The 25,003-nt window shown below is 41.8% G+C and overlaps 1 protein-coding gene across 1 annotated transcript in view; it reads right to left on the reverse strand.

Moving 5' to 3' along the window:
• Positions 1 to 25,003, reverse strand: part of TSNARE1 (t-SNARE domain containing 1) — a 334,963-nt gene that overhangs the window by 192,963 nt on the left and 116,997 nt on the right. Inside the window, exon 6 of the mRNA XM_010000548.1 lies at positions 24,471 to 24,527. Coding sequence (XP_009998850.1) covers positions 24,471 to 24,527 — 57 coding nt within the window. The remainder of the gene's footprint in view (positions 1 to 24,470; positions 24,528 to 25,003) is intronic.

Consider the following 25,003-nt stretch of genomic DNA (forward strand, 5'->3'; position numbering starts at 1 on the left):
TGAGTGTGACCATCCAGCCAATTCCTTATCCACTGAGTGGTCTATCCATCAAATCCATGTCCTTCCCATTTTAAGACCAGGATGTCATGCAGGACAGTGTTGAACTCTTTGCACAAGACCAGGTAGGTTATGACAGTTGCTCTTCCCTTGTTGACTGACACTGTGACCCTATCATAAAAGACTACAGAATTTGCCAGGCATGATTTGGTCTTGATGAAGCCATGCCAGTTGCCATCAACCACCTTCACATTTTCCATGTGCTTTAAGCAGAGCCTTCAGGAGGACCTGCTCCATGATCTTCCTGGGCACAGAAGTAAGACTGAGTGGTTTGTAGTTCCCTGGGTCTTCTTTTCTTCCCTTTTTGAAAATGGGGGTTGTGTTTCCTCTTTTCCAGTCACTGGGAACTTCACCAGACTGCCATGACTTTACAAATATGCAGAGTTGCAACTTAATCTGCCAGCTCCCTCCAGGAACTGTGGATGAATCTTGTCAGGTCCCATAGACTTGTGCACTTCCAGATTCCTTAGATGGCCTCAAACCTGCTCTTCTCCTACAGTGGGTGGATCTTCCTTCTCCCAGCCTCCACCTCTGCCTTCTGTGACCTGGACAGTGTGGCCAGAGCACTTACAGGTGAAGATTGAAGCAAAAACAGTTGTTCAGTACCTCAGCCTTCTCCATATCCTGCATGACAATTTCCTTCTGCAGAGGGCCCACACACTCCATCATCTGCCCCTTATCACTGATGTACCTGTAGAAACCCTTCTTACTACCTTTGTTGTCCCTGGCCAGGTTTAACTCTATCTGGCCTTTAGCTTTCCTAACCTGATCCCTGGCTTCTCATACAACCTCTTTGTATATCTCCCAGGCTACCTGTCGCTTCTTCCGCCCTCTGAAGACTTTCTTTTTTCATCTAAGAGTATCCAGGTGCTCTTTGTTCATCCAACAATTAGTCAACTTCATTTGGAGGATGTGAGCTTCAATCTCAACAAAAAAATGAAGAGTGGACAACTTGAATTTCAAGTCAAATGAAGTCAGGATGTTCAGAGGTTTAAGAAAACCACAAGAGCAGCAGCAAGATATTTATATTTTCCCCTCAAGAGTAGCAGTACAGTTATTGAAGATCTAGACAATGCATCAGGAAAGAGAAAATAAAGATACTAGTTAAATGTAGTCACAGATGCATATTTGTGACCAATATACCTGCAAAATGAAATAATGAAAACAGGAACCATAAACATTGCTAAGGGGAACAAAATCTTGTTCTTGAATTAGTTCGTCCAGAGAGAATTCAGCAGCTTGTTAATTTATCCTCTATGTGTACTTGATCGGGCAAGACAAAGTGATTTTTACCTTCCAAACAGTGGCAAGAAATAGGAAGTGCCAGCAAAGGGAAGCAATGCAGACCAGCTTTATTATCCTCATGTGCTCCAAGCTGTCTCCATGATATACGTTTCCAGAGTTGCTAACCTTTCTTCAGCTCAACCCTTCAGTCCCACACTGCATGATTAGCAAACAGCCTTGATGAAGGCTTTCCTGAGGATTGAAAAGCCACCTAAAATGTTTGCAAAATAAAACATTCAGGGAAAGGATTAAGATAAAAAATGCTGAAAGGTTTTCAGTTCAGTGCCTCTGGAATGTGATATGTAACAAAATTGTTCAAAATCCAAGTGTTTTTCCACAGACTGTCAGGACAATGTTTTAACTGTGTCAGAGGCAGGAGAGGCTAGAGATAAATTTTCAGATAATTTCTGCTTCACATTTTTATTGGACCATTATTATTATTTATTTTACTTATGTTTTAACTGTGCTATTGAATTTCCAAATTGATGGGGCATTAACCATCCACACAAGTGTTCTTTATTAGCTTTAACACTTAACCTACATGTTTCTTTTCTAACATCAGGCCAGTCTGACTTCTATCATTTAACTCAGTGAATAATTCACCTGATCTTCACTTACATTTTCACCTTGAAATTATTTATAGACTGTAATCATGTCTCTATTGATACTTTCTTTTAGATGACTTAATTTACTTCCCTTGTTTTCTTCTCTGGTGTTTATAGACTATGTTTTGTTGTACCTCATCATCCAGAGGAACCTTGACAGGCTTGAGAGGTGGGCCTGTACAAACTGCATGAAGTTCAATAAGACCAAGTGCAAGGTCCTGCACCTGGGTCAGGGCAACCCCAAGCACAATTACAGGCTGGGCACAGAGTGGACTGAAAACTGCTCTGAAGGACTTAGGGGTGTTGGCTGATGAAAAGCTCAACATGAGCTGGCGATGTGTGCTTCCAGTCCAGAAAGCCAGTCATACCATGGGCTGTAACAACAGCCTCATGGCCAGCAGGTCAAGGAAGAGGATTCTCCCCCTCTGCTCCACTTTGTCGACACCCCATTGCAGTTCTGTGTCCAGTTCTGGAGTCCCCACCACAAGAAGGACATGAAGTTATTGGAGCAAGTCCAGAAGAGGCCACGAAGACAGATAGGGGGAAATGGTTTCAAACTGGAAGAGGGTAGACTTAAATGAGATATTAGGAAGAAATTCTTTGCTGTGAGGGTGGTGAGACACTGAAAGAGGTTGATCAGGGAAATTGTGGGAGCCCCCTCCTTGGCAGTGTTCAAGGTCAGGTTAGATGGGGCTTGGAGCAACCTGTTTTAGTGGGAGGTGTCCCTAACAATGCAGGGGGATTGGAACTCGATCTTTAAGGTCCTTTCCAACCCAAAACATTCAATGATCCCATTTTACTTGCCTCATTTGTATTCTTTTTTATTCTCTCTGTATATACCAGTACCCTTCCCCAGCCATTGACTCCAAGACTTCATTGTTTGTGCCATAAAAATACATTTTTGTTGAAAAGTTTCAACGAAACACAGGAGAAATTTTGAAACGTGTTGAAGTCTACTCTGAAAACTGATACATGAGTCTTTGGTTGATTGGTTGGTTCATTAATTGGTTGCCTCACAGTAATTTCCCTAACTGTTTGACCTATAATTTGACTGAAATAAAATAATGTTTAACTCCCCAAAATAGACCTCTGGCTACAAAACCACACTGGAATATGTTCCTGTCTGTGAAGAGACAACAGCTTTCAACTCTTTCTTTGAAGACTAGATTATGCCTCAATTTTCATAATGCCTTATGAAATAAATTATTGTTACTCATTTTTTTTTTTACCTTTCTCAAATGTCTTTCTAAGGACCTGTACATTAATAATAGAACCAAGGACCTATATGCTATTGATAGAGTTACCTAAACTTAGATGCCAGCTTGTTCCATCAGATGTCAAGTGTCCCTTTCACTGAGATGTGAGAAAGTGGGATAAATTAGGCAAGGTGAAGCCAAGGGAGACTATAGAAAAAAAAAAACAAACAACAAAAAAAACCCCAAAACAATACCAAAAAACCCACCAAACCTCCACATAAAAATTTTGGGTTTTATTTCCTAGGGAACAATTAATGTTACTTAGCTCATATGAGTACACTAAGATGTGTCTATTTCTCTCACTGACTGTAGAAATTGTCTTGTTGCCTTCAGAGGTAGAAACCTACACTGTGGTATGATCATAGGATCATAGATGGTGAAGGTTGGAGGGACCTTAAAGATCATCAGGTTCCACCCTCCCTTCTATGAGCAGGGACACCTCCCACCAGACCAGGCTGCACAAGCCTCATCCAACCTGCCCTTGAACACCTCCAGGGAGGACAACCTATCCCAGTGCCTTCGTACCCTCATGGTAAAGAACTTCTTTATGATGGCTAACCTAAATCTCCCCTCTTCCAGTTTAAAACCATTACCCCTTGTTCTATCATTATCCCCTCTGGTGAAAAGCCCCTCCTCAGCTTTCCTGTAGGCCCCTTTAAAGTACTGGAAGGCAGCTATAAGGACTCCCTGAGGCTTTCTCCAAGCTGAACAACCCCAACCCTCTCAGCCTGTCTTCATAGCAGAGCTGCTCCAGGCCCTTGATCATCTTGGTGGCCTTTCTCTGGACCCTCTCCAGAAGGTCCATGTTTTTCCTATGCTCAGTACAGCTCCAGAACTGTACTGAGCACTCCAGGTGGCGTCTCACCAGAGTAAAGTAGAGGGGCAGAATCCCCTCCCTATTTCTGTTGGCTACACTTCTTCAGTTACAGCCCAGGACACAACTGACTCTCTGGGCCCCAGCATATACTGTTGAGCTTCTCATCCACTGCCACCCCCAAGTCCTTTTCTTTGGGACTGCTCTCTAACCATTCTCTAGCCATTGTAGCTGCTTGTTCATCTATGCCCACCTCCTGGAGTTTTTACCTGACTTTCTCTCAGTTGGGATGAATCACTCCCAGGACTGGAGAAGGTCATCCTTAAATATCAGTCAGCTTCCATGGGCCCCTCTTCTCTCCAGAATGTTATCCCATCACACAGTCTTGAGCAGATCCCCGAAGAGGCTGCAATCTGCCCTCTTGAAATCTAGGGCAGTAACCTTACTGAGTCCTCCTTTCTGCCCTAAAGATCTTGAACTCCATCATTTCATGGTTGCTACAATCAAGGCTGCCCTTGACCTTAGCATTCCTCACCAGCCCTTCCTTGTTGGTGAGAGCAAGGTCCATCACAGCACCTCTCCTTGTTGGCTCCTAGATTGCTTGGAAAAGGAAATTGTCATCAACACACTCTAGGAACCTCCTGGACTATTTGTGCTTTACAGAGTTGTCCCTCCAACAGATAATAGGGTGGTTGAAATCCCCCATGAGTACTGTGGCTTGTGAACATGAAGCTGCTCCTATCTGTCTGTAGAGTGCCTCATCTATACAGTCCTCCTGGTCAGGAAGCCTGTAGCAGACCCCCACTGTCATATCCTTGTTCCTGCCTTCTCCTTAATCTTAACCCATAAGCTCTCTGCCAGCTCCTCATCCAGCCCCAGGGAGAGGACCATGCACTCCAGCTGGTGTTTGGCCTAGAGGGCAACACCTCCACCTCCTCTCCCCTGCCTGTCCTTCCTAAAGAGATTATATTTATTTATAACTATATAATATAATAATAATTAACAGAGTTTCCTTTGGCTTGCACAGTTTGAGATCCCACTAGATTTAGCTGGTACTGGGTGTGGACAGTGAGGGAAGATAGATCTAGAACCTGCCTGAATTCCTTCTTCATGGAGAAATCCTGTCGTGCCCCACGACACACATGTAAGAATAGAAAACATGTTTGTAATTATCTGGTCAGTGTAACCCAGAAGTGACAAAACCACCACTGTTGCATTGATGTGTGGTTTGTTGCTTTGTTTCATGCTGACTGACCTATCTTACCACACAGAAGGCTGAATCTTATAAAAGGCTGAATTTCTTTTGACAAGTTTCCTCCAGCTGGTGAGATCTGGAGGCAACCAGCATCTTCCCCACAGACCAATTCCTTAACAGACTTCATTATACCATAAGGATACGTAGTGATCTAAGCTTTATATTCACACTGTGAGATCACACTGCATCAAAACTTTGATGGATGCCTCTGCTGTTTTCTCATCCTTAAGGAGCAATGACCCAAACATTAGCATGTCTAGTAAATTGTTCTAATGTGTGCTGAAAGGGGACTAATGGATACAGTAATTGATCGTTTGATGGATAGCTGGGGAGCCCTTTGATTATGAGTTTTTGCTATGGTCCAAGACATTTTCATTCTCCAGTTAACCCAGAGCTGATTGCCTGCATGAATTATCTCCTCTGCCTGCAAATATAATTCTCTGAATAAATATTTCATTAGAAACAAACCAGTAGTGGGGAGAAAGAAGAAAGCAGATGCTCAATGCTGTGTCTTCTGAAGATGTTACAGAATCTACAGGACAGACAGAGAGATTTATCTACGAAATGTGCTCAGGTCAGACAAGATGTCTTTGCTTCTCCAGGATTTAGTGTTCAGAACAATGAAGAGGCAGCAAGAAGCCTGAAGATAAGTTTAAATCCACCAAGGGAGACCTAAGATGGCCCGAGGATGTACTGCAGTGGGGAAGTCACTGTATTAAAATTGGCCTTTGCACAAATTCCATCTTTCCTTCGCCCAAGCTCCAGGCTGAGCTTTCATGTTAAAACAAGGAGAGGCCCTGACCAAGAAAAAAGAATATCAGCAAGAAAACAGTTATGACTGCTGGGATTTAGTTCCTGAGGGTTGAATTTTGATCCTAGTAAAGCTGATGGCAAAATTCTCTTGGATATCAAGGGGGTCTTTTTTGATTATTTATCTTCCCATAATGACTCCTCAAAAGTTATTTACCACCTTTGTTTAACTTTATGGTATTTAAGTGTTTATTCAAAACACTTGTACTGAACCTGTTTGTTTCATTTCAGATATACAACTGCACTTTAAAGTTATAAAACATTTCTGCTCTTCTTTCCAAATAGGCTACCTTATTTTCATAAAGGATAGTGTAGAAACCAGGCAGAAGAAGAATCAGTGGAAAAAAAGACTCCTTTTTTGCCATGTAAACTCCCAATTCCTGATCAACCCTGTTTCATAACCCTTCAATTTTTCAAATATGATGAAAGCAATATTTGCAGAGAGCACTTTGAACCTGCACGGGCTCCATTGAGAAGAGGAACTTGACAAACTCAGCTTGAGTCAGGAGCAGTTTGCTGCAACACAGAAAAGATTCACCACACAAGCTAATCCCAAGTCACTTCAGTGCCACACACTTAATATGCAGAAAACTGCTGCAGAATTTCCAATCCTCTTTTACTGAAAAATTATTGATGAACAAAATACATAATGATTCCTATTCCTCTTCCACCTGTGTACATCCCCTGGGCACTGGGACGCACTTATCTTGTTTTCCTAGCTGTTCCTCAAACACACATATATTGTTAGTCTCACAATAGGTGTCATTATGTCAATAAGTAGAATTTAAACATTAAGAGTTTTGTTATGGGCAGAAATGCAACTGATCACATCACGTGCTGTAAAAGGGGTCCACGTGTCAGGGAAATGGCTTCAATCTTGTTTGCTCTTAATTCTTTGGCAAAACTTCTATGGAGGGAAATGTGAGTAAAAGAGAGGGGAGGAAGGGAGAGAGAGATAGATGAAGTTGGACAACTAACCAGAAAGGAAACAGGGACAAGCAAGATGGAATGAAAAGCACAGATGATGCTTAGAAAGACTGAAAGTGGAACAAAGAGTCAAAAGAACATGGAATTGAAGTGCTGACATATTTCAGAATTAAGGACAGAAGCAAGACAGGGAATGTTTCCAAAACCAGTGCAGCCATCAGAGAAGCCTCTGCATTACTCTTGTTGCTCCTTAGTTACCATAAACAAGCCAACTATTGGGGACTAAAGTCCATGGTGGTTGAGCAGCAAATCCCATTTATAGACAGAATTTTCTGTTTTCTCTTGGAGATATATTTGCAACTAATTCCTGAAGATAAAACAACATCCTGCCACCTTCTGGAAAGTAAACTTTCTTGCTACAGGGGGCTTTTAGTAATAGAGATTAAAAAATGGGAAAAAGAAAAGAATTGGGGGAAAAAAAACCCCTCTCCTTCCAGGTAAGCAGTAAAGTCTCTACTGAGCTGAGATTAGACTGAGTGAGGAAATTATTGGCACAGTTAGTGTTGGACATATACTTTCTGTACCAAATTATGGAAGCTGATAAGTCCATAACATCACTGCATATTTTATCATAATTGTTAGGCTGCACATGGACTTTCTCCATGGAAAACACACTATGAACCACTGATACTGCCTGCTGAGGGAGATGACACTTTCCAACAGTAAAGAAGCATTGATCTGGCTCAGCATTTTAAAGTCACTGATGGGTTTACATTACCTTTCTGCTGGAGTCTTCCTTTTTGCTTCCACCACCCGTGCTTTTACCCCTGCTGCTGCTCAGCTCAAACACAGCTGTGCTAATATGCCAAAGCCACATATCTAATCTATACATTTTTCATTTATTTTTGAGGCTCATTTGTCAAATGGAAGGAGATGATACCAGTCAGATCATAACTAACTGACAACCCTTGAGGTATGTCCTTTGTCAGCCTCCCAAAGCTGTTGACATGTACTTTAATTTTCTAGGAAACTAGATTTGGCTGTGTTTTATGAAAGGTTGTAAGCATTGGATACCACCCAAAGTCCCACAAATTTATCCAAGAGTCATATTAGCTCTCCAGAAGGACGTAGAGCTGTTGGAGTGAGCCCAGAGGTGGACTACAAAGATGATCAGAGGACTGGAGCAGCTCTGCCATGAAGACAGGCTGAGAGAGTTGGGGCTGTTCTTCCTGGAGAAAACAGGGTTCCAGGGAGACCTTAGAGCACCTTCCACTACTTTAAGAAGCTTCAGAAAACCTGGAGAGGGACTTTTTACAAGGGCAGGGAGTGATAGGATGAGAGGGAATGGTTTCAAAATGAAAGATGGGATATTTAGTTTGGATATTAGGAAGAAATTATTTCCTGTGAGGGTGATGAGAGAGGTTGCCTAGAGAAGTTGTGGATGCCCCCTCCCTGGAAGTGTTCAAGGGCAGGCTGGATGGGGCTTGGAGTAACCTGGTCTAGTGGGAGGTGTCCCTGCCCATGCAGGAGAGTTGGAACTAGATGAACTTTATGATCCCTTTCAACCCAAACTGTTCTGTGAATCTATGATTTATTTATTTATTTTTGTCCTGGATAAGTGTCATTCTTGACAACTTCATTCGGCTAACCAAAACATGTCTATTGGATTGTAGTGACAGTGGTGACAATCTTCTCCTTCAGTCTCATCTTGTTATGCAGTGGCAGTGCCCAGTCTGGCACTCCTCAGAAAATCTTTACTTTCTCAGAAACAAATCTGAGCCCTTCCACCCCTACTTATTCTAAATATTCTTGGTAGGTCTCATGAGTAATGTACCTACACAAAGACATCTCAGAAAATGTATGGATTGTGCAGGAACATAAATTTTGACTGAACAAGTGATGAATAAAATGCAAAGCAACATCCTCAGATTTTGGGCAAAGCACAGATAATCACTCAGTGGTATTTGCGAAACATGTCAGGCTCTGTCAGGAGGAAGGGTTATAAATAACTGTGAGGTAGATACTTTAATAATGCTATTTCATATACATGCAATAATGAACTTTAATTCTTTCTTTGGGTTTCCTTCTTCTTTTACTGTAGCAGATGAGTCAAGCCCAGATGTGCAATAGAACTGATACTGGCATCAGAGCATTTTCTTTAGAGGAGGCTGAAAAATCTCTACAGATCAGTTGCCAAATAATTTCTTCTCCCATGGGGTTTCCTTCATGCATCTCACCCATAACTTACTTCGCCCACATATGGCATGAATTAATCACAGTGCAAGGAATTTTCCTGATGGAAAAGATTTTGCAGACAAGCAGTCTTCTCACATTAACTTGTCCTGCAATGAAGCCAAAGTCAACTCTAACATACCCAGTAGAGCAACCTGCCAAGCAAAACTAGTTGACATGGTTGATAAGGAAGTTCATCTATATCTTTGAATTCGGAACCTATGAAAGCTAATTTAGAGCTTATTGATAACCTTATCAACAAATATTTGCCCCAGAGAAAGAAATTGTTTTGTTTCCTTCTGTTATGTTGGGAATTAAGAGAAGATATCAAAAGGAAAACTTAGAGATGTTAAATGTAATGATGCTGGAGAAACATGTGTTAAGGTTTGGGAGACCCCAGTATGGCATTGGACGTCTATAGAGTCCTCAGGACCCTGAAAGACTAGAAGGGCCAGTCTTCCTGCCCACTTCCTGGCACTACCTATATGAGCCAGGAGAGTGGGAAGCCAGACCCTTCCTTCTTCTTGCTCCTTTGTCCCTGCCAGGGCTGCTGCTGGCTCCTTCCCTTTCCCACTGTCTTGCTCCAGGATCCATCTGCATCAGGTGCTGTGAGGAGCCATGGACCTCTCCCCTGGAGCAGCCCTGTCTTTCCCATCGCTCTGTTTTGTGTATAAATACCTACTTCACCCCCCTACATTTTACCTTTTTTCCTTGTGTTGCAGTAAATTCGTTTCTAGTTTCAATTTCCAAAGTTTAAGACTCTCTACCTTAATCTCCTTCTACCTTCACCAACCACCAGCACTGCTCTGCCTCCACAGCTCAGCTCTTCCTACCTGCTCCCTCTGCTAAGCTCTTAGCTCAGTTCTTTCCTATGTTAATGGCAGAGGTGCATCTAGTGTCCCTCTAATGGCTCCTTGGCTGATTTTGGAGCAGGGGGAACTTCTCAGCTTCTTACCTGGCCACCCCTGGGGCCCTTCCCCCAACACAAACAAGCCCACCAAACCAAACCAGCACAATGTGAAATATCTCACTTGTTCCTTGGTCTTCAGTAGACACTCAGAGACACAAACAGAACATTGCAGGACATCACTCTTTTTGCAAAATACCTTCCTGTCCATGTGTACAACAATGACATAACTTCCATGAAGAAGAACTCCGACTTTATGAATATCACTGAAATACTTTCATTGTGGTTTCCATCTTTCCTGCTCTATAAGAAAGGCCAATGGCAACACAACCTGACTGAAAGTGAGAAGGCTTGTTCCACCATGAAAACACCATGGCTCAGTTCCTCTACTGTCACAGACAGGAGCTTTCAGACTCACTGAGGCATTGCCCAAGAATATCTGACTTGTCATGTTGTCCAGTCTCATATCTAATACTCCAATGTTAAACAGTGGATAAACAGACAGTCCCCATCCTATCTCTGCCTTCTCTGTAAAGTGAAGATGGGGTTTTCCCCTTATAGAGTGGAAATACCTTGATTTGCAAAGTGTTTGAGACCTGCAGGGATGTTTTCTAGAAGTTTCTCAGCTCAGCTTCCCCTGTTTCATGCTAAGTCTTCAGTTCAAACACCTGTTTCATAAACAAGGAAGCCTGATAAAGCAATTCAAAAAGAACTCCAAGCAACACTCCTCCCCCAAATAAAATAAATAGATAAATAAATAAATACCCCTCAGGCCAAACACTTTGAAATTGTCATTTTCTTCTGTTTGCCAACTTATATTCTATGATGTTTTTCAGCCTCTTTTAACTGGGAAGGGGAAGAAAGACCACTGGTGAGCTGTGAGATTCAAAAGGTCAAAAGGGAAGAGTCAAGAAGGCAAAAGGGTGATTAAATGGATTTTGTGTGTGCTCAGATCTCTACAGGGGGATGATGCCTGTAGGCTTTGAAGCAACAAGCAGTTCTAGGAGGAGGAAAAGATTTTATAACATTGGATAGCATCAAGCTTTGAATAAAATGCATCTTAAAATAAGCAGGATTGGTGTAGGACAAGAACACAAGTGACATCCCACATGTAAATGATGCACCTTTGTAAAATTAGAGGTATGTGGGACAAAACATAAAAACCAAAAGAAACCAAAAAAGCAGGTTCCAAGCTCAGCATAAAAATTTAAAAAATGGGATTCAGTGCAAAGAAAATGTCTTTTTCCTCCTCTTTTCTTCTATAAAACCCTCACTCATGCCTCACTTTTTCCCAGCTTAAGACAGCTTGGCAACTCCAACAAAGCAGACAGACAGGTGACCAACAAGCAAACACCACTTGATAATCACCGTGATCTGAGTTGAGGTTTCTTGTTAATTTAAATACTTTTGAACCTTTTAAACTCATAGATAGCAGGTTAGCACTACCCCATGCTGCATGCAGGGCTATGTCACCATGCTGCCTTGTCCCATGTACTAGGTACACACTCATGGCTCTGCCAGACTCTTCTGGGACCTAAGCAAGATGCAGTGGTGGGCAAGGCTCACACCCTTGAGGTGCCAAAATTATGTGAAATGAGGAGAGGGAGGACCTGCATAGCCCTCTGGACACCAGCACAGATGAGCATTAAACCATCTGAGACTAAATGCTGGCAAAGTCCCAACAGTCCCCAGCAGTTAGGAACATGAACAAGTATATATGTATACACACAAATACATTAATATTACACTTATTTTCACTGTATTTAATACGTATATTCTACCTGCTATAGAGAATGTGTAGTAGGTAGCTATTAAAGCATTTTTTTTCACCTTCTAGTAAGCAGACTCTTTCCTCAAGAGGAAACCACCCCAATCCACCCCAACTCTGTACAGATTTGACTGTCTTCTCTATTATATTAATTGACAACAAGCACTGAGGGCTCATTGGTGCAATTCACCAATTGCTGCTGTTCTTATCTGAGCTCTGGAAAACCATGAAATTCCTATGAAATCCCACCTATGCCAGCAGATGGCGATCCAAGTTGTGCAGCATCCACAGCTTCCCTCACCCCAGCAACTGCTGGAAAAGGCTTTTGTTGTGGGTTTTTCTTCAGTGGTGCCTTTAATCATGCTTGAATAGAGGGGCCAACAAAGAAGCTCACACCATAGGGCCATCAAATTCCCACTTCTCAGCTTCCAGAAGAGGTCAATTATGTCCTGCTGCACACAAAAGTCACATTCCCACTCTGTTTCCTGAAATCACCTGACCAGTTATAAACTTCTGGGTTTGGAAAGGGAGGAAACACCTTCCTCACTCACCAGAAACCAGTGGTGCTTGCAAGAAGGTGCTGTGGTTACTTATTTTTGTTTGCTGGGTTTGTTTGGGGTTTTTTTTGTAATCATCTCTGTCTCAGTATGCCAATACTAAGCTCTTAAGGCAAATGTACTCCTAAAAAAATATATTAAAAAATAAGGGAAGGAGAAGGGGGAGGAGGAAAAGGAGAAAGAAAAGGAAAGAGGAGAAAGAAAGGGAAAGAAGAGGAAGAGGAAGGGAAAGGGGAAAGGAAAGAGAAGGGGAATAATAAAAGGGAAAAGGGAAAGGGGAAAGGAAAGAGAAAAGGGAAAGGAAAAATGGAAGAGAAAATCCTTCTAAAAGCAAGGAACTCTGCAGATCAACAAATTCAACTATATCAAGTGTAATAGAGAGTTAAGGGTCTAGGAAATGTCTTGATAATTTTATTTCATTCAGGTGCTTCCAGGCTGAGCAAGTTAGAAAAAAAATACTGAAGCTTTTGGTTTTAGCCAAGGGATGCAAACCACAATTCCCAACATATCTAGGACTTGCACAGACTGGAAGCAGGACACCCTGCTTTGTCCCAGGAAAAACTGGGTTTGTGGGAATAAGCCTTTTTTATCTATTTCCAGTCATTTTCTCTTTACAGAAGCAGAGCCTCTGTAGAATAACCCATGCCTTGATCTCTGTGTTAAGGAGGACCTTGGGAGCCTCTTCTCTGTGGTGGGAGTTTTGCTTTGGGAAGTTGTGCCAACAGAAGTAGAAGATCAGGTTTCCTTCAGTGCCCTTCAGCAGTGCTGCACTGACCACAGAACAACTCTCTGTTTTCACCAGGCTCTGCCCCAGCATATGAAAATAAATAAAGTGTAATAACTTACTTCTATTTTAGCATGGGAAATACTGCATTTGTTTGATACTCAAATGATCCATGTGGGAAAAAGACCCATGAGGGAAAAACTCCCTTTGCTCTACCATTCCCAGCTACTTTCCAGCATCTGGAGAAGACAAGTGCTCAGCTTGGGATCAGAGAGACAAGAGATTAAGTTGAGGCCTTTAGTTGATGCAGGGAGCAGGAAAAAAGTCCCTTTGAACCAAACCCTTTAGATGGAAGCCTCTCTGGAGTGTCTGACTGCCCAATGCCCATCCCAATGTGCTTCATGGTACCACAGCTTTCATTAAAGCAGGATCAATGAAGGGGACACTGCAAAGAGCTAGTGTGTTTTACTGCAGGGGAAGATACTCTCTTGTCATCCCCCTGCTGAAATGACAAATTGTCTGTCTGAACACCTACAAGAGGGGATCAGCCACTGACAACCTGGCTGCATCACTCCCCCAGGGTTCATCCATAGTTTCCAGGCATAAAGAGGCACATGGGTGATGCTGAGCAGGTACCAGCCATGCAACATTGATTTGCTCCTGAAAGTAACAATGATGAGCCACACTCATGGCTCAGCCTTTTCATTCATAGAAGTCATAGACTATCTCCACTCAGAAGGAACCCACAATGATCACTGAGTCCAACTCCTATTTATTTCCCATTTATGCACATGGGAGCATGTCCTGGCAGGTTTCCTCAGGGTTTGCCCATGGCATGTGTGAACCACCACCTCATTTCAGATTTGAGACAGTCAGACATAGTTGTGCCTTGGGCAAACCCTGCAGTAACTGGAGTCTCTTAATCTTAAGGGAATTGTTTTATACACAGGCACATTCTCTAATTGAGATGAAAGGGAAAACCACCCGTGTGTTTAGGTGAACATACATTTATTTTATATATCACACAAAGTATTGCTATCAGCTTAAAAATAACTATGTGAAACATCTGTTGGGGTTGTTTAGCCTGGAGAGAGAAGGCTCTGGGGGGACCTTGTAGTGACCTTCCAATACCTGAAAGGGGTCTATAAGAAGGCTGGGGGAGACCTGTTCACAAGGGCATGTAATGATACGACAAGGGGGAGTGGTTTTAAGCTAGAAAAGGGTAGATTTAGGTTGGTCATTAGAATAAATAAATAAATAAATAAATAAATAAATGTTCCCTGTGGAGCAGGTTTCCTAGAGAGGTGGTGGAGGCCCCATCCCTGGAGACATTCAAAGTCAGCCTTGATGGGGCTCTGAGCAATCTGTTCTAGTGTGAGATGTCCCTACTTATTGTAGGGGGGCTTGGACTAGATGACTTTAGAGGTCCCTTCCAGCCCAAGACATTCTGTGATTCTATGATTCTGTGTTCATCTGCAGCCCATGCCTCATTGCACAGATCCTGATGTACCTCATAAAGAAACTATATATAAATTACCTCTCTGATATATGTTCAGCTTTATGGCTTAACTTCCAAAGGTATTTAAGAATCCAGGGTTCTCATTTAAAATGATGAAAAAGCTCCATAATAAACCAAAACATCATTGCAAGCTTAATCTGGGAAAATAACACAAACTTGGATTACAGTTTTCAGCTGGGCATGAGAACACAGAATCTAAATTATAAGTCTGATCCTGTTTTTCTTTCTTTCTTTCTTTCTTTCTTTCTTTCTTTCTTTCTTTCTTTCTTTCTTTCTTTCTTTCTTTCTTTCTTTCTTTCTTTCTTTCTTTCTTTCTTTCTTTCTTTCTTTCTTTCTTTCTTTCTTTCTTTCTTTCTTTCTTTCTTTCTTTCTTTCTTTCTTTCTTTCTTCCTTCCTTCCTTCCTTCCTTCCTTCCTTCCTTCCTTCCTTCCTTCCTTCCTTCAGTACATGTTACAGCTGGACCATTACACAGCATGAAAAGGGGTAATACTTTAAAACTTAGAGTGGGTAGATTTTGACTAGATACAAGGAAGATTTTTTTTCATGATGAAGCTGGTGAAGCACTGGTACAGGTTGCCCAGAGAGGTGGTAGATGCCCCATCCCTGGATACATTCAAGGACAGGTTGGATGGGGCTCTGAGCAACCTGATCTAATTGTAGAGGTCCCTGCTTGATACAGAGAAGTTGGACTGGATGGCTTTTTAGAGGCACCTTCCAACCCAAACTATTCTATGGTTCTGGGATTGTATTTCAGCAATGATGTACAATACAGGGGCAGCAACATCACTGCCCTCTACATAGGAGTGAAATGAGTTAAATATATTTCAGTTTTGTGGTCAATACAACACTGGGTTTTGAGACCCTGAAAATAAACCAGATGGAGCCCTAGAAAGGTCATGAATACTACTTTTGGCTTCACCTTGGTGAAGCAAGAGTTAACCTATTTCCAAATACTTTATTTCATGGGAAAATACTATTGTTGTTCTCATGTAATGATGTGATAAATGCAGCTATCAAAGTGGGTTTAGAAGAATACAATTTCCTTCCTTTCAATAATACCTCTCCACAAGGGGAGGGCGGGTGGTTAAATGTATTAAATAACACTGAATCCACCACGGAGCAAGGTGACACACTGAGTAAGGTTTCACATTTGTTTCTCCAGTTACTGCCTGATCTTTGCCATGGCAAAAGTCCACTTAGAGTCTTGCAATGCAACTTCTGTGAGGTGGGGTTGAAGGAGGGGAGGGGGGTGAGGTTGTATGAGCATCCCCATCACATCAGTAGAAATAACTTCACGTGCAGTGGGCAAAACCACCCACTTCTTACATCATCAGGCTCCTGCACATGGAAAAAAAAGGAATATATAGGGGAGAAAAGCCACTGGTGTAGAGAGAACAAAATTCAAGCCTGCAGACTGATGCAGGGGTTCATTTTTTATAATTATACTGCTGCCATTGTGGCCACACATGCCCTACAGACCCAGCCTGTTTCATCAGCTCTGGGATCTTGGCTTGCATTTGCTTTCCTCTTGCACTGCTGTCAGCACAGAGTTGACACTGCTGCCAAAGGTGACCCTCACTGCCTGGAAAAGCTGTGTGCAAGGACAAAGCTCTCTGACTAAGGTGAGTATCCAACCTGTCACTATGTATCTTTATATTAATATTTATATTTTCACAGATATCGCTATCTCCATAGATCTGTTCTTATATTGATATCTGTAGTGATGTCTGTGTTTATGTTTCTACAGATGCAGTTAATGCACATCCCCATCCATACCTATAGACACACACAGCCATGTCAGCAGTGCAGACAGGGACCATGCAGCAAAGCACTGCCCACACTCACTGTGCAAAAACAAGTACTGATGTGAAAACAGGGACCAGCACTCCTCAAATCCATGACCAGATGAGATGCAACAGTTGAAAAGGCTTTCCTCATCTTTATGGGGGCAGACATCACCTCCATGAGCAACCCTGGTTTGGCATGTAGGCACAGTTATTTGCAATAATCATTTAAATTTAACAGCTGGGAGAAGAAAGGAGCTCTGCAACTATGCAGGCAGCTATCACAAGCTATGGGGAAAAAATATTTGCAGAGCTTTTGCTGGCTATGGAAGAATAATAACGTGGCACCAGTTGAGTTACGTTATCTGTCCAAGCCTCTGGGCACAATATAGATTTGCTCTCTGCAAAAGTGATCTCTCCTATTAACGAGGCACATTCATTCCAGCGTTTCATCCCATGACCTCAAACACCTCCACACAACCCCAATGTCACCACATCCCAGGCACAGCTCTCCCAGCAGGATCCTCACCAGCGTGGGGTGCAGTGGCCCCAGGTATCTGGAATCTAAAAGCAAGCACTTGCAGAGCTGGGTGGTGAGGCTGGTTCATTGCAGACAAAACAGCCCTTTGGTTTGCAAGACAGCTCTGGCAGTGACTCAGAGCAGGGTGGGTGAAGCCAGTGAGCTGCTGTGGAGGAGGCTCCACACAAAAGAAACCCTTCCCCTGCCTTCATCCTCTGCCCACATTAAAAATCCCCTCTGTTCATTCTCACTCAAACAAAAGGAAAAAGGGGGGGAAAAAAACCCACAAACACCTACGAAGGAACAAACAAACAAACAAACAAGCCAACCAAAACACCCCAACCAACCAGAAAAGCTAGCTAATGAGCACAAAATCCCTTTCTCCAGTGCTGATGATACAGGCAGCTGCAGTTTCCAGCTACATCAGAAGACACAGGCAAGCAAAGACAGGAGCTTGATAGGGGATTGCTAAGTTAAATCCCCAGTGCTGAAGTTGTTCAGGCAATTTAGGAAATGGCAGGTTCCCCCCAAACCTGGGTATACAGGTTTGGTCTTTTCTTGTTTTTCTCCTTCTGTAGAAGAAGAGACTGTGTGTTACTGGAAGCTCAGCTCTCTAGTCTCTGCAGATTACCTCCTTTATAGATAAAGTAGGATTTAAGTGTTTTCTTACATCTTTTACATGCAACACTGAAATCCTGAGCCCTACTTTTGGCCCACAAAATCTGGGCGCAACCACCAGCAGCAGGAGTACCAGCATTTTTCCAAGGGCTGCAGTGCAGGTTTTGTTACCCTTAAGGATGGAGGATTCTTCATTTTAACTCTTCAAGTTGTAAACTGCTGCACCCCTGACACACTAGAAAGAAAGTTTAATGGGTAGTTAGTGAAGTACTGTGTCTATAAAACCCACTGGAGTTTTTATTCAAGATTCTGGACATGCTGAGCAGAAAAGACCTTCCCCTCTCAAGCCCACCTGAAGCACTGTAAGGAGAGTACTTTTGTCCATTCAGAATAAATAAATTCCACCTCCTTTAGGAGCACAGGGAGCAAACAAAGAAAATCAAGTACGAATGTTTCCACCCACTTATTAAATCCTTGTATCAGAATCTAGTTCCCTATCCCCAGACAGGCAGGGGGAAATGTAAAAATTGTCTTCGGAAAATTGCTTTCATGTTCACCTTAAAAAAACCCCACAAACCAAACAAAAGCCCACACTTAAATAGTCAAGAAAAGAATAACCATATGATTTAAATGCTCCATATTGACAGCCCTAGGAACAGAGGAGTGGGTTGATTAGAATATGGCTTTTAATGGATGCACAGTCATTTAAAACAAAGGTGACATTATTGAAATAACACTTTTTACATAAGTAGCTGCACATCAAATGACCTTGAAAAGACATAGAAATTACTACCTCACATGCAAGATACACTATCACCAAAGCTAAGCCTTGTTTTCCTAAGATACACCAGCCAGACCGGAACATTAGGAACTGGGATGAGTTCTAAGATAAGATGTCAGAGTTAATAAGACAAATGCATAAATAAAAAGCTCCATTTGGCAGGGCAAAAGCTGTGCTTGGACTGTGAGAAATTCAGTTTTGCATGTAGGAAACATAAACACCATAACCTCTCCCACATGTTGAAGCCAGTTTCAAACTAAATTTTGGACTTGCAGGAGGAAGAGCACCTACTGCAGTAAAAATTCATGGTTAATTATTGTTTAAAATAGCCTGTTGGCATTTGCTTAGCCTGCAAGATCCTCAGGGTGGCACAATCTAATAGCTGTGCTTATACAGCATCTACCACAAAAAGGACCCTGTAAAAATAGAAGCCCAAGTAACTGGAGTCATTACACACACACATACATACATGCAGTTTATGCAGGTATTATTGCCAAGAAATTATTCTCCCATAAAGACAAGGATTGGATCTTGCTGCCCCAAAGTGAGAATTTTACTCTAATCACATAAAAAGAACAACTTCGTAAACACAGGAAGAAAGGGAGAAATCATGTTTCCTGTGAGAAGGAAGTCCATATAAAGCACAAATTGATGCAGTCAGGAGAAAGAAGCTTGTATATGCAAATAGAGGTTTATTACCCGTTTTTGTGCTCCTAAGAAACTTATTTAGTGAACTGTGTGAGAAGGGTCAAGTAGGCTTACGAAATGAGAAACAGAGGCATCTCTTTTGGCAACTGCCGTGTTCCAGAGCAGTAATTATCCTTCCTTCTCCCTATGAGCAGCAGGAAATGAAGAGGGATGCCATTACACTATGACAATTACTGTAATTTTAATTTCTAAAAATTGCCAGGAAAGTTTCCTCTTATTTAAAAAAAAATAGAAATTAAAAAAAAAAAAAAGAAAAAAATGTCTGTTCAGATTTTCAGAGAAGTTTTAGTTCAAAATTCATTCCTCAGCTAAAACAGAGCTGTGCATTCCCCTCTCCCACTCCTTTTGGGGAACCACCCACAAAGTCTACATGGTGAGAAAGCCCACTTTCCTCCTCATTAGTTGAGAAGATAGATGGCTAAGTGTGGCCAGCGAAGATCCAGGAAAGATGGACATGGCCTGAAGACATGTCAGAGATGCCATTGGGTGCACAAACTGGGCTGTCCCTACCAGGGACTGCCAGGGATGGCTCCTTAGGAGCCCTCAGCTTTTCAGCCTAGTCTGCTGTTGGATTGAATATGAATCAAATTTATTCAATCATGGACACAATAACATATTCTTCTTCATATAGGAAGCAGATGATGTTAGATGCACAATATTAAAAAGGATTCTTTTCCTCTCCTATGCTCAGAGATATTATTGGCTATTTTGTGGATTTTCTGCAGACTATCATTTATTATTTTAATATTATGGATAATCCATTCTGTTCTATTAGAACATGATCATACTTTATTATACTAAACTGTTGCTCTGTGGAATAGACTCAGCCCAAGAAGACAGGTCTACTCAGCTGTCCAACCTACCTTACCACTGACCACAGAGTCCAAGACTCTGCATTACTGTTTCCCACAGGGACACCTGAAATCCCTCATGTCCTACAGTGGATTCTCTGCCTGGAAGAAGGAACTGCTGCTTTTCCCTAAGGTGTCTGTGTGGGGAGACAAGGTGGGATTTGCAGCACGTCTGCCTCATATGTAAGTAGGAACCACAAAATGGTTTGGGTTGGAAGAGACATTACAGATCATCTACTTCTAAACCCCTTGCATTAGCAGGGGCACTTCCAACTAGACCAGGTTGCTCCAAGCCTCATCCAGTCTGCTCTTGAACACTTCCAGGGATGGGGCAGCCACAACCTCCCTGGGCAACCTCTTCCAGTACCTCACCACTCTCAAAGCAAAGAACTTCTCCCATAAACCTCATCTAAATCTCCCTTCTTCCAGTTTAAAACCATTACCCCTCACAACATTCCCTTATAAAACGTCCCTCCTATCCCTGCTGAATGCTGCAACAGAGTTTCTCATCAATGGAAAAGGGCTTTCCAGGATTCCCTTGTGTGTTCCCTCACTGAGACTGCTGATATCTCACTTTTGGCCACTGGTTGAATATTTCAAATTCCTTTCACAGATCAAAGGGAAACAGCTGTTTTCTAATACTTGCCACAACTCAGGTTTAACAATAATCATTTAGCACAGTAAAAAAATGTGTCTTTCAATATATGCAGTAGCATATCTATAGAACTACATTGATGTGTCTACAGACAAATATATTCGTACAAACAGAAATTTGATTAAGAATTTATATAGCTTCAGGCTTCAAGGAATTTTGGATCAATGCCTTTATTTTGCTTTTATAAATAAATGAACCCAATTAGATTGTACTTACAGCAAACCACGATGGGCAGGAGAATAATATTCCTGAAGTTTCACTTTCCAATTTTTACCTGTTCCGTGGGTCTAGGAAATCAGTTACTCCCTATAGGGAACTTCCTAGAATTTGTGTGACCCAATGTTTATCCTTTCCCACCCACCAATGGAAGAGAAGAATTACAGGGACACATATATGGAAACATCCTTCAAACCTTTTACAATTAGCTGTAATAAATTCAAGCATAACTAGAATAAAACGAAGCCCTGCAAACAAGCTGCATTTGAATCAAGACTGGATCTGCATCAAGTCAAGAAGTTTACCATGTAGTCTCACAAGACCCATAAATCAGGTCTCCTGAACATATGTAGTATTTTGCATTACTGTATTGGGTGTTAACTTTAATGCCTTAATATATGCACACAGTGGTCAGGTTACGGTTGCTGTGGGAACTATAATTTTCCATGTCCTGAGCAATCTGCAGCTGGAAAAATAACAGTAAGTAAAAACCTATCACACCACTGCAGTCTCTCCAGCAGGTTTTATACATTTAATTCCCCAATTTGGTATTTGAAGGAGGAAGAAATGAAAGCATGTGAAGCTGCAAACATATAGGAAAGCTGAAACAGATGTGATTTCATTTGCTTCCTTTTCAAGCACCTTGTGTGAAACCTCATGTGTCCCCAACCCAAGCAAGTGTCACTGCATGAAAAGCATCTGCTTTTGAGCATGATCATGCCTATTTCTGGGTCAGAAGCATCTCACCAAGGACATTCTATCACTCTCTTCTTTATTGTAATGCACCAAAACCAACCACCAGCATTCACATGCAAGTGACAGCTACAAGAAGAAATGATCTGCAGCTGAAGCAGCTGCCTGACCCACACCAAACTGTCACTGCTATAGTTTCCTAATGGGTAAGATTCTTAACTATTTTAAGGCAAAGGTGTTTGTCTTTGTCCTGTTCTCCCTCCAACCTCTACCTCCAACCCCACCATCACTTGCCTCTGAGTACTTTTATCTGGCATTCTGGATTTTTCCCCTCTTAAAACTCTACTTCCTCTCAGAGGAGGTTGTGTTTGGAGTTATCAACCATTTTCAGTGTGCCAAAAAAAGTGTATTGCATCCAGGCTTACTCCAGGTGCAGGGATGCACAGCAGCTATGCAGTAATTCTTAGAACTATAGAATGTGTGGGGTTGGAAGGGATCTTTAAAGGTCATTTAGTCCAATCTCCCCTGCAGTGCGAAGAGACCTTTTTGAATAGATCAGGTTGCTCAGAGACTGGTTGATCCTGACCTTGGATGTTGCCAGGGATGGGGCCTCCACCACCTCTCTGGGAAACCTCTTCACCACCCTCATAGTAAAGACCTTCTTCCTGATATCCAATCTAAATCTCCCCTACTCTAGTTTAAGGCCATTACCCCCTGTCCTATCACTCCTCGCCCTTGTAAACTGCCCTTCCCAGCTTTCCTGTAGCCCCTTCAGGCACTGAAGGGGGTTATAAGGTCTCCCAAAAGACTTCTCCTCTCCAGGCTGAACAACCCAAACTCTCTTCACCTGTTTCCATACCAGAGCTGCTCCAGCCTCTGATCATATTCGTGGTCCTTCTCTGGACTTGTTCCAACAGGTCCATGTCCCACTTGTGTTGAGGACTCCAGAACTGGACCCACTATTCCAGGAGGGATCTCACGACAGCAGAATAGAGGGGGAGAATCACCTCCCTTGACCTCTTGGCCACACTTCTTTTGATGCAGCCCAGGATGCTATTGGCCCTCTGGGTTATGAGTTCATAGTTGGCCCTCTTCATCCTATTAGCACTGGTTAATGACCACCAGTGTCTCACATCAGACCCAACAACTGTGGCATTGCAACCATGTGGTAGTCCAGGCAGGACCAGAGCTGCTCCCATACCTGCAATCCACTCCACAGAAGTTGTCTAACAAAGTTTCTTAAAAGCACAAGAAGTGATGGAATATACACTGCATTAAGACAAATCACTGCTAATTTGCACAAGATAGCCTCCCTTATCTCTGAGCTCAATCATAAAAAGCAGTTGATGTCCAGTGGATGTGACAACCTTTCAAGAATATTCTATTTGTGATCATGCACAATAACCATATAGAAAAGAAACCACCTTTTGGTGGACAAAAATAAGCTATAACATTTCTGCAAACACCTAGGTGAAAAGCAACATCTGTGAACAATCACTCCAAAGGTGGCAGTAGGAACAATTATAAGGGTAAAGGAATTAATTTGCCCTTTGACTCACAGATGCCTCAGTTTCATTGGCACTGCCACCTAAAGCCAACTAAGGAAGAAGTTCTGATGTAGAATGTAAGTGCATGGAATTTATCTAGTATTGAAGCTCTGGTCCACTGACTTGCCCTAATAGTAGGGTCTTTGGTGGTAACATTCCACTCTCTTTACCAAGAAGCATTAGTGTTACAAAATACAACTATTTCTTCTATATTAAGGATCCTCCACATTAAGGAGGATCTAGAAAACTGGGTGGTAAAACAAGGTAGAAAAACAAGGTTCACTAGCAAAGTAGAAAACCTGCTAATTGTCCCTTTAAAGAAGAGGCAGGAGTATCAAGAACATTAGAAGTAATCACTGAAATTAGACATAGAGTTCCATTTCTTGGTGGCATGATATCAGCTGCAAATAACCTGAAAGCTTTTTAGTGTGTGGGACTTGAAAGACCAAACTAATCTCTGTTGGACTCCAAATGCAGCTGCTCTCCTGGCATGAAACCTCCCACTGAAGTATGTGGAGATGTCTGACACACAGACACATACCATATATATAGTATTTTGCATTAATATTTACTTATTTTACATTAGTGTGAAAATCTAAAAACATATATACATATAGAACATATATAACACATTTTATACATATCCATAACATATATAATATATAAAACATATATATAATATATATAACATATATAGAATATATCTATGTATACATATATAACGTATATATATACATACCTTTATATTCTTAATCATGTTACATATGTGCACAAGCACACACATTTTATTTTCTACATCTATACGCACTTGCATATACATATAAAGCTAATTCTATGCACAAAGTTATAATGCACATACTCTGATTACATACAGTATTCATTGCCAAAGATCCTGATATGGGTAAAAAGAGGAAAAAAAGGCTCTATTTTAATTTCTATATGAGTTACCTACAATATATTGTAGCCAAAGAATGCAGAACACTCAGTTTTTAAACTGAGGAATTAAATTTGATCAAAACCCCTCTTCCTTCTCCAAAATTTTACTTAGAGTATGATTTCACTTAGCCTATCCAGCATCCAGGGAAGGGGCTACAGGGTTGCTCTTGGATCTGTTTCAGAGTAGGCAAAACTCCCATCAAGAATGGAAAAACAGCCCCATGAGAACAAAAGAGCAGAGAATGATTAAACAGGTCTTACATTTTTCCTGGGTCCTGTATTGTCCACGTCCAAAGATGTCACACATCTCTCTTTGAAAATCACTTCACAGGCTTCAGTGTGGGTAGTGGGGGAGCACCATGCTCTTCAGCATCATTAGTGGAGCTCAAATAGAGCCCTTTTTTAGCAATGCACTTACTGTTCAACATAGAGACACATCATCTTACCTGTTTGGAACTTCTCTGCCCAGTAGGAAGCAAAGCTTTGGATTTCTCTGCTATTTTCTGTTAAAAAACAAAGAGAGAAGGAGGAAAATGGCTGAGAAAAATCAGAGTCCAAATATATAGGGAGGGAATCGTACGACGCTGTTTCTTCTGCTCTTTAAAGAAAAGGACATGGAATCAACTTTTACTATTTAGAAAAAGGGAATATAAATGCACTGAAAAGTTTGGTCTTGCAGGAATTCAAAGTCTTCAAAGCTTCCAGAATGACAAGGTTATCAAAACTGAAACACACATTTAAGAAATGACAGCCAGGACGTGGAGAAGTAGTAATTTACTGCTCAGATCGGTTTCCTGACGTACCCGGGCATTCACCAACTGCAGTGGCTAATTTGGGCACTTCTGAATTGATGGCAGGTTTGTGGGGATTTTTTTAAAAGAAAAAAAAAAAAAAAAACAAACACCAAAACAACAACCCTGAATCACAGAATTACAGAATCTTAGGGGTTGGAAAGGACCTCGAAACATCACCCAGTCCA

This window comes from Chaetura pelagica, unplaced genomic scaffold, assembly GCF_000747805.2.
Source record: "Chaetura pelagica isolate M959 unplaced genomic scaffold, ChaPel_1.0 scaffold96, whole genome shotgun sequence".
NCBI classification, from domain to species: domain Eukaryota; kingdom Metazoa; phylum Chordata; class Aves; order Apodiformes; family Apodidae; genus Chaetura; species Chaetura pelagica.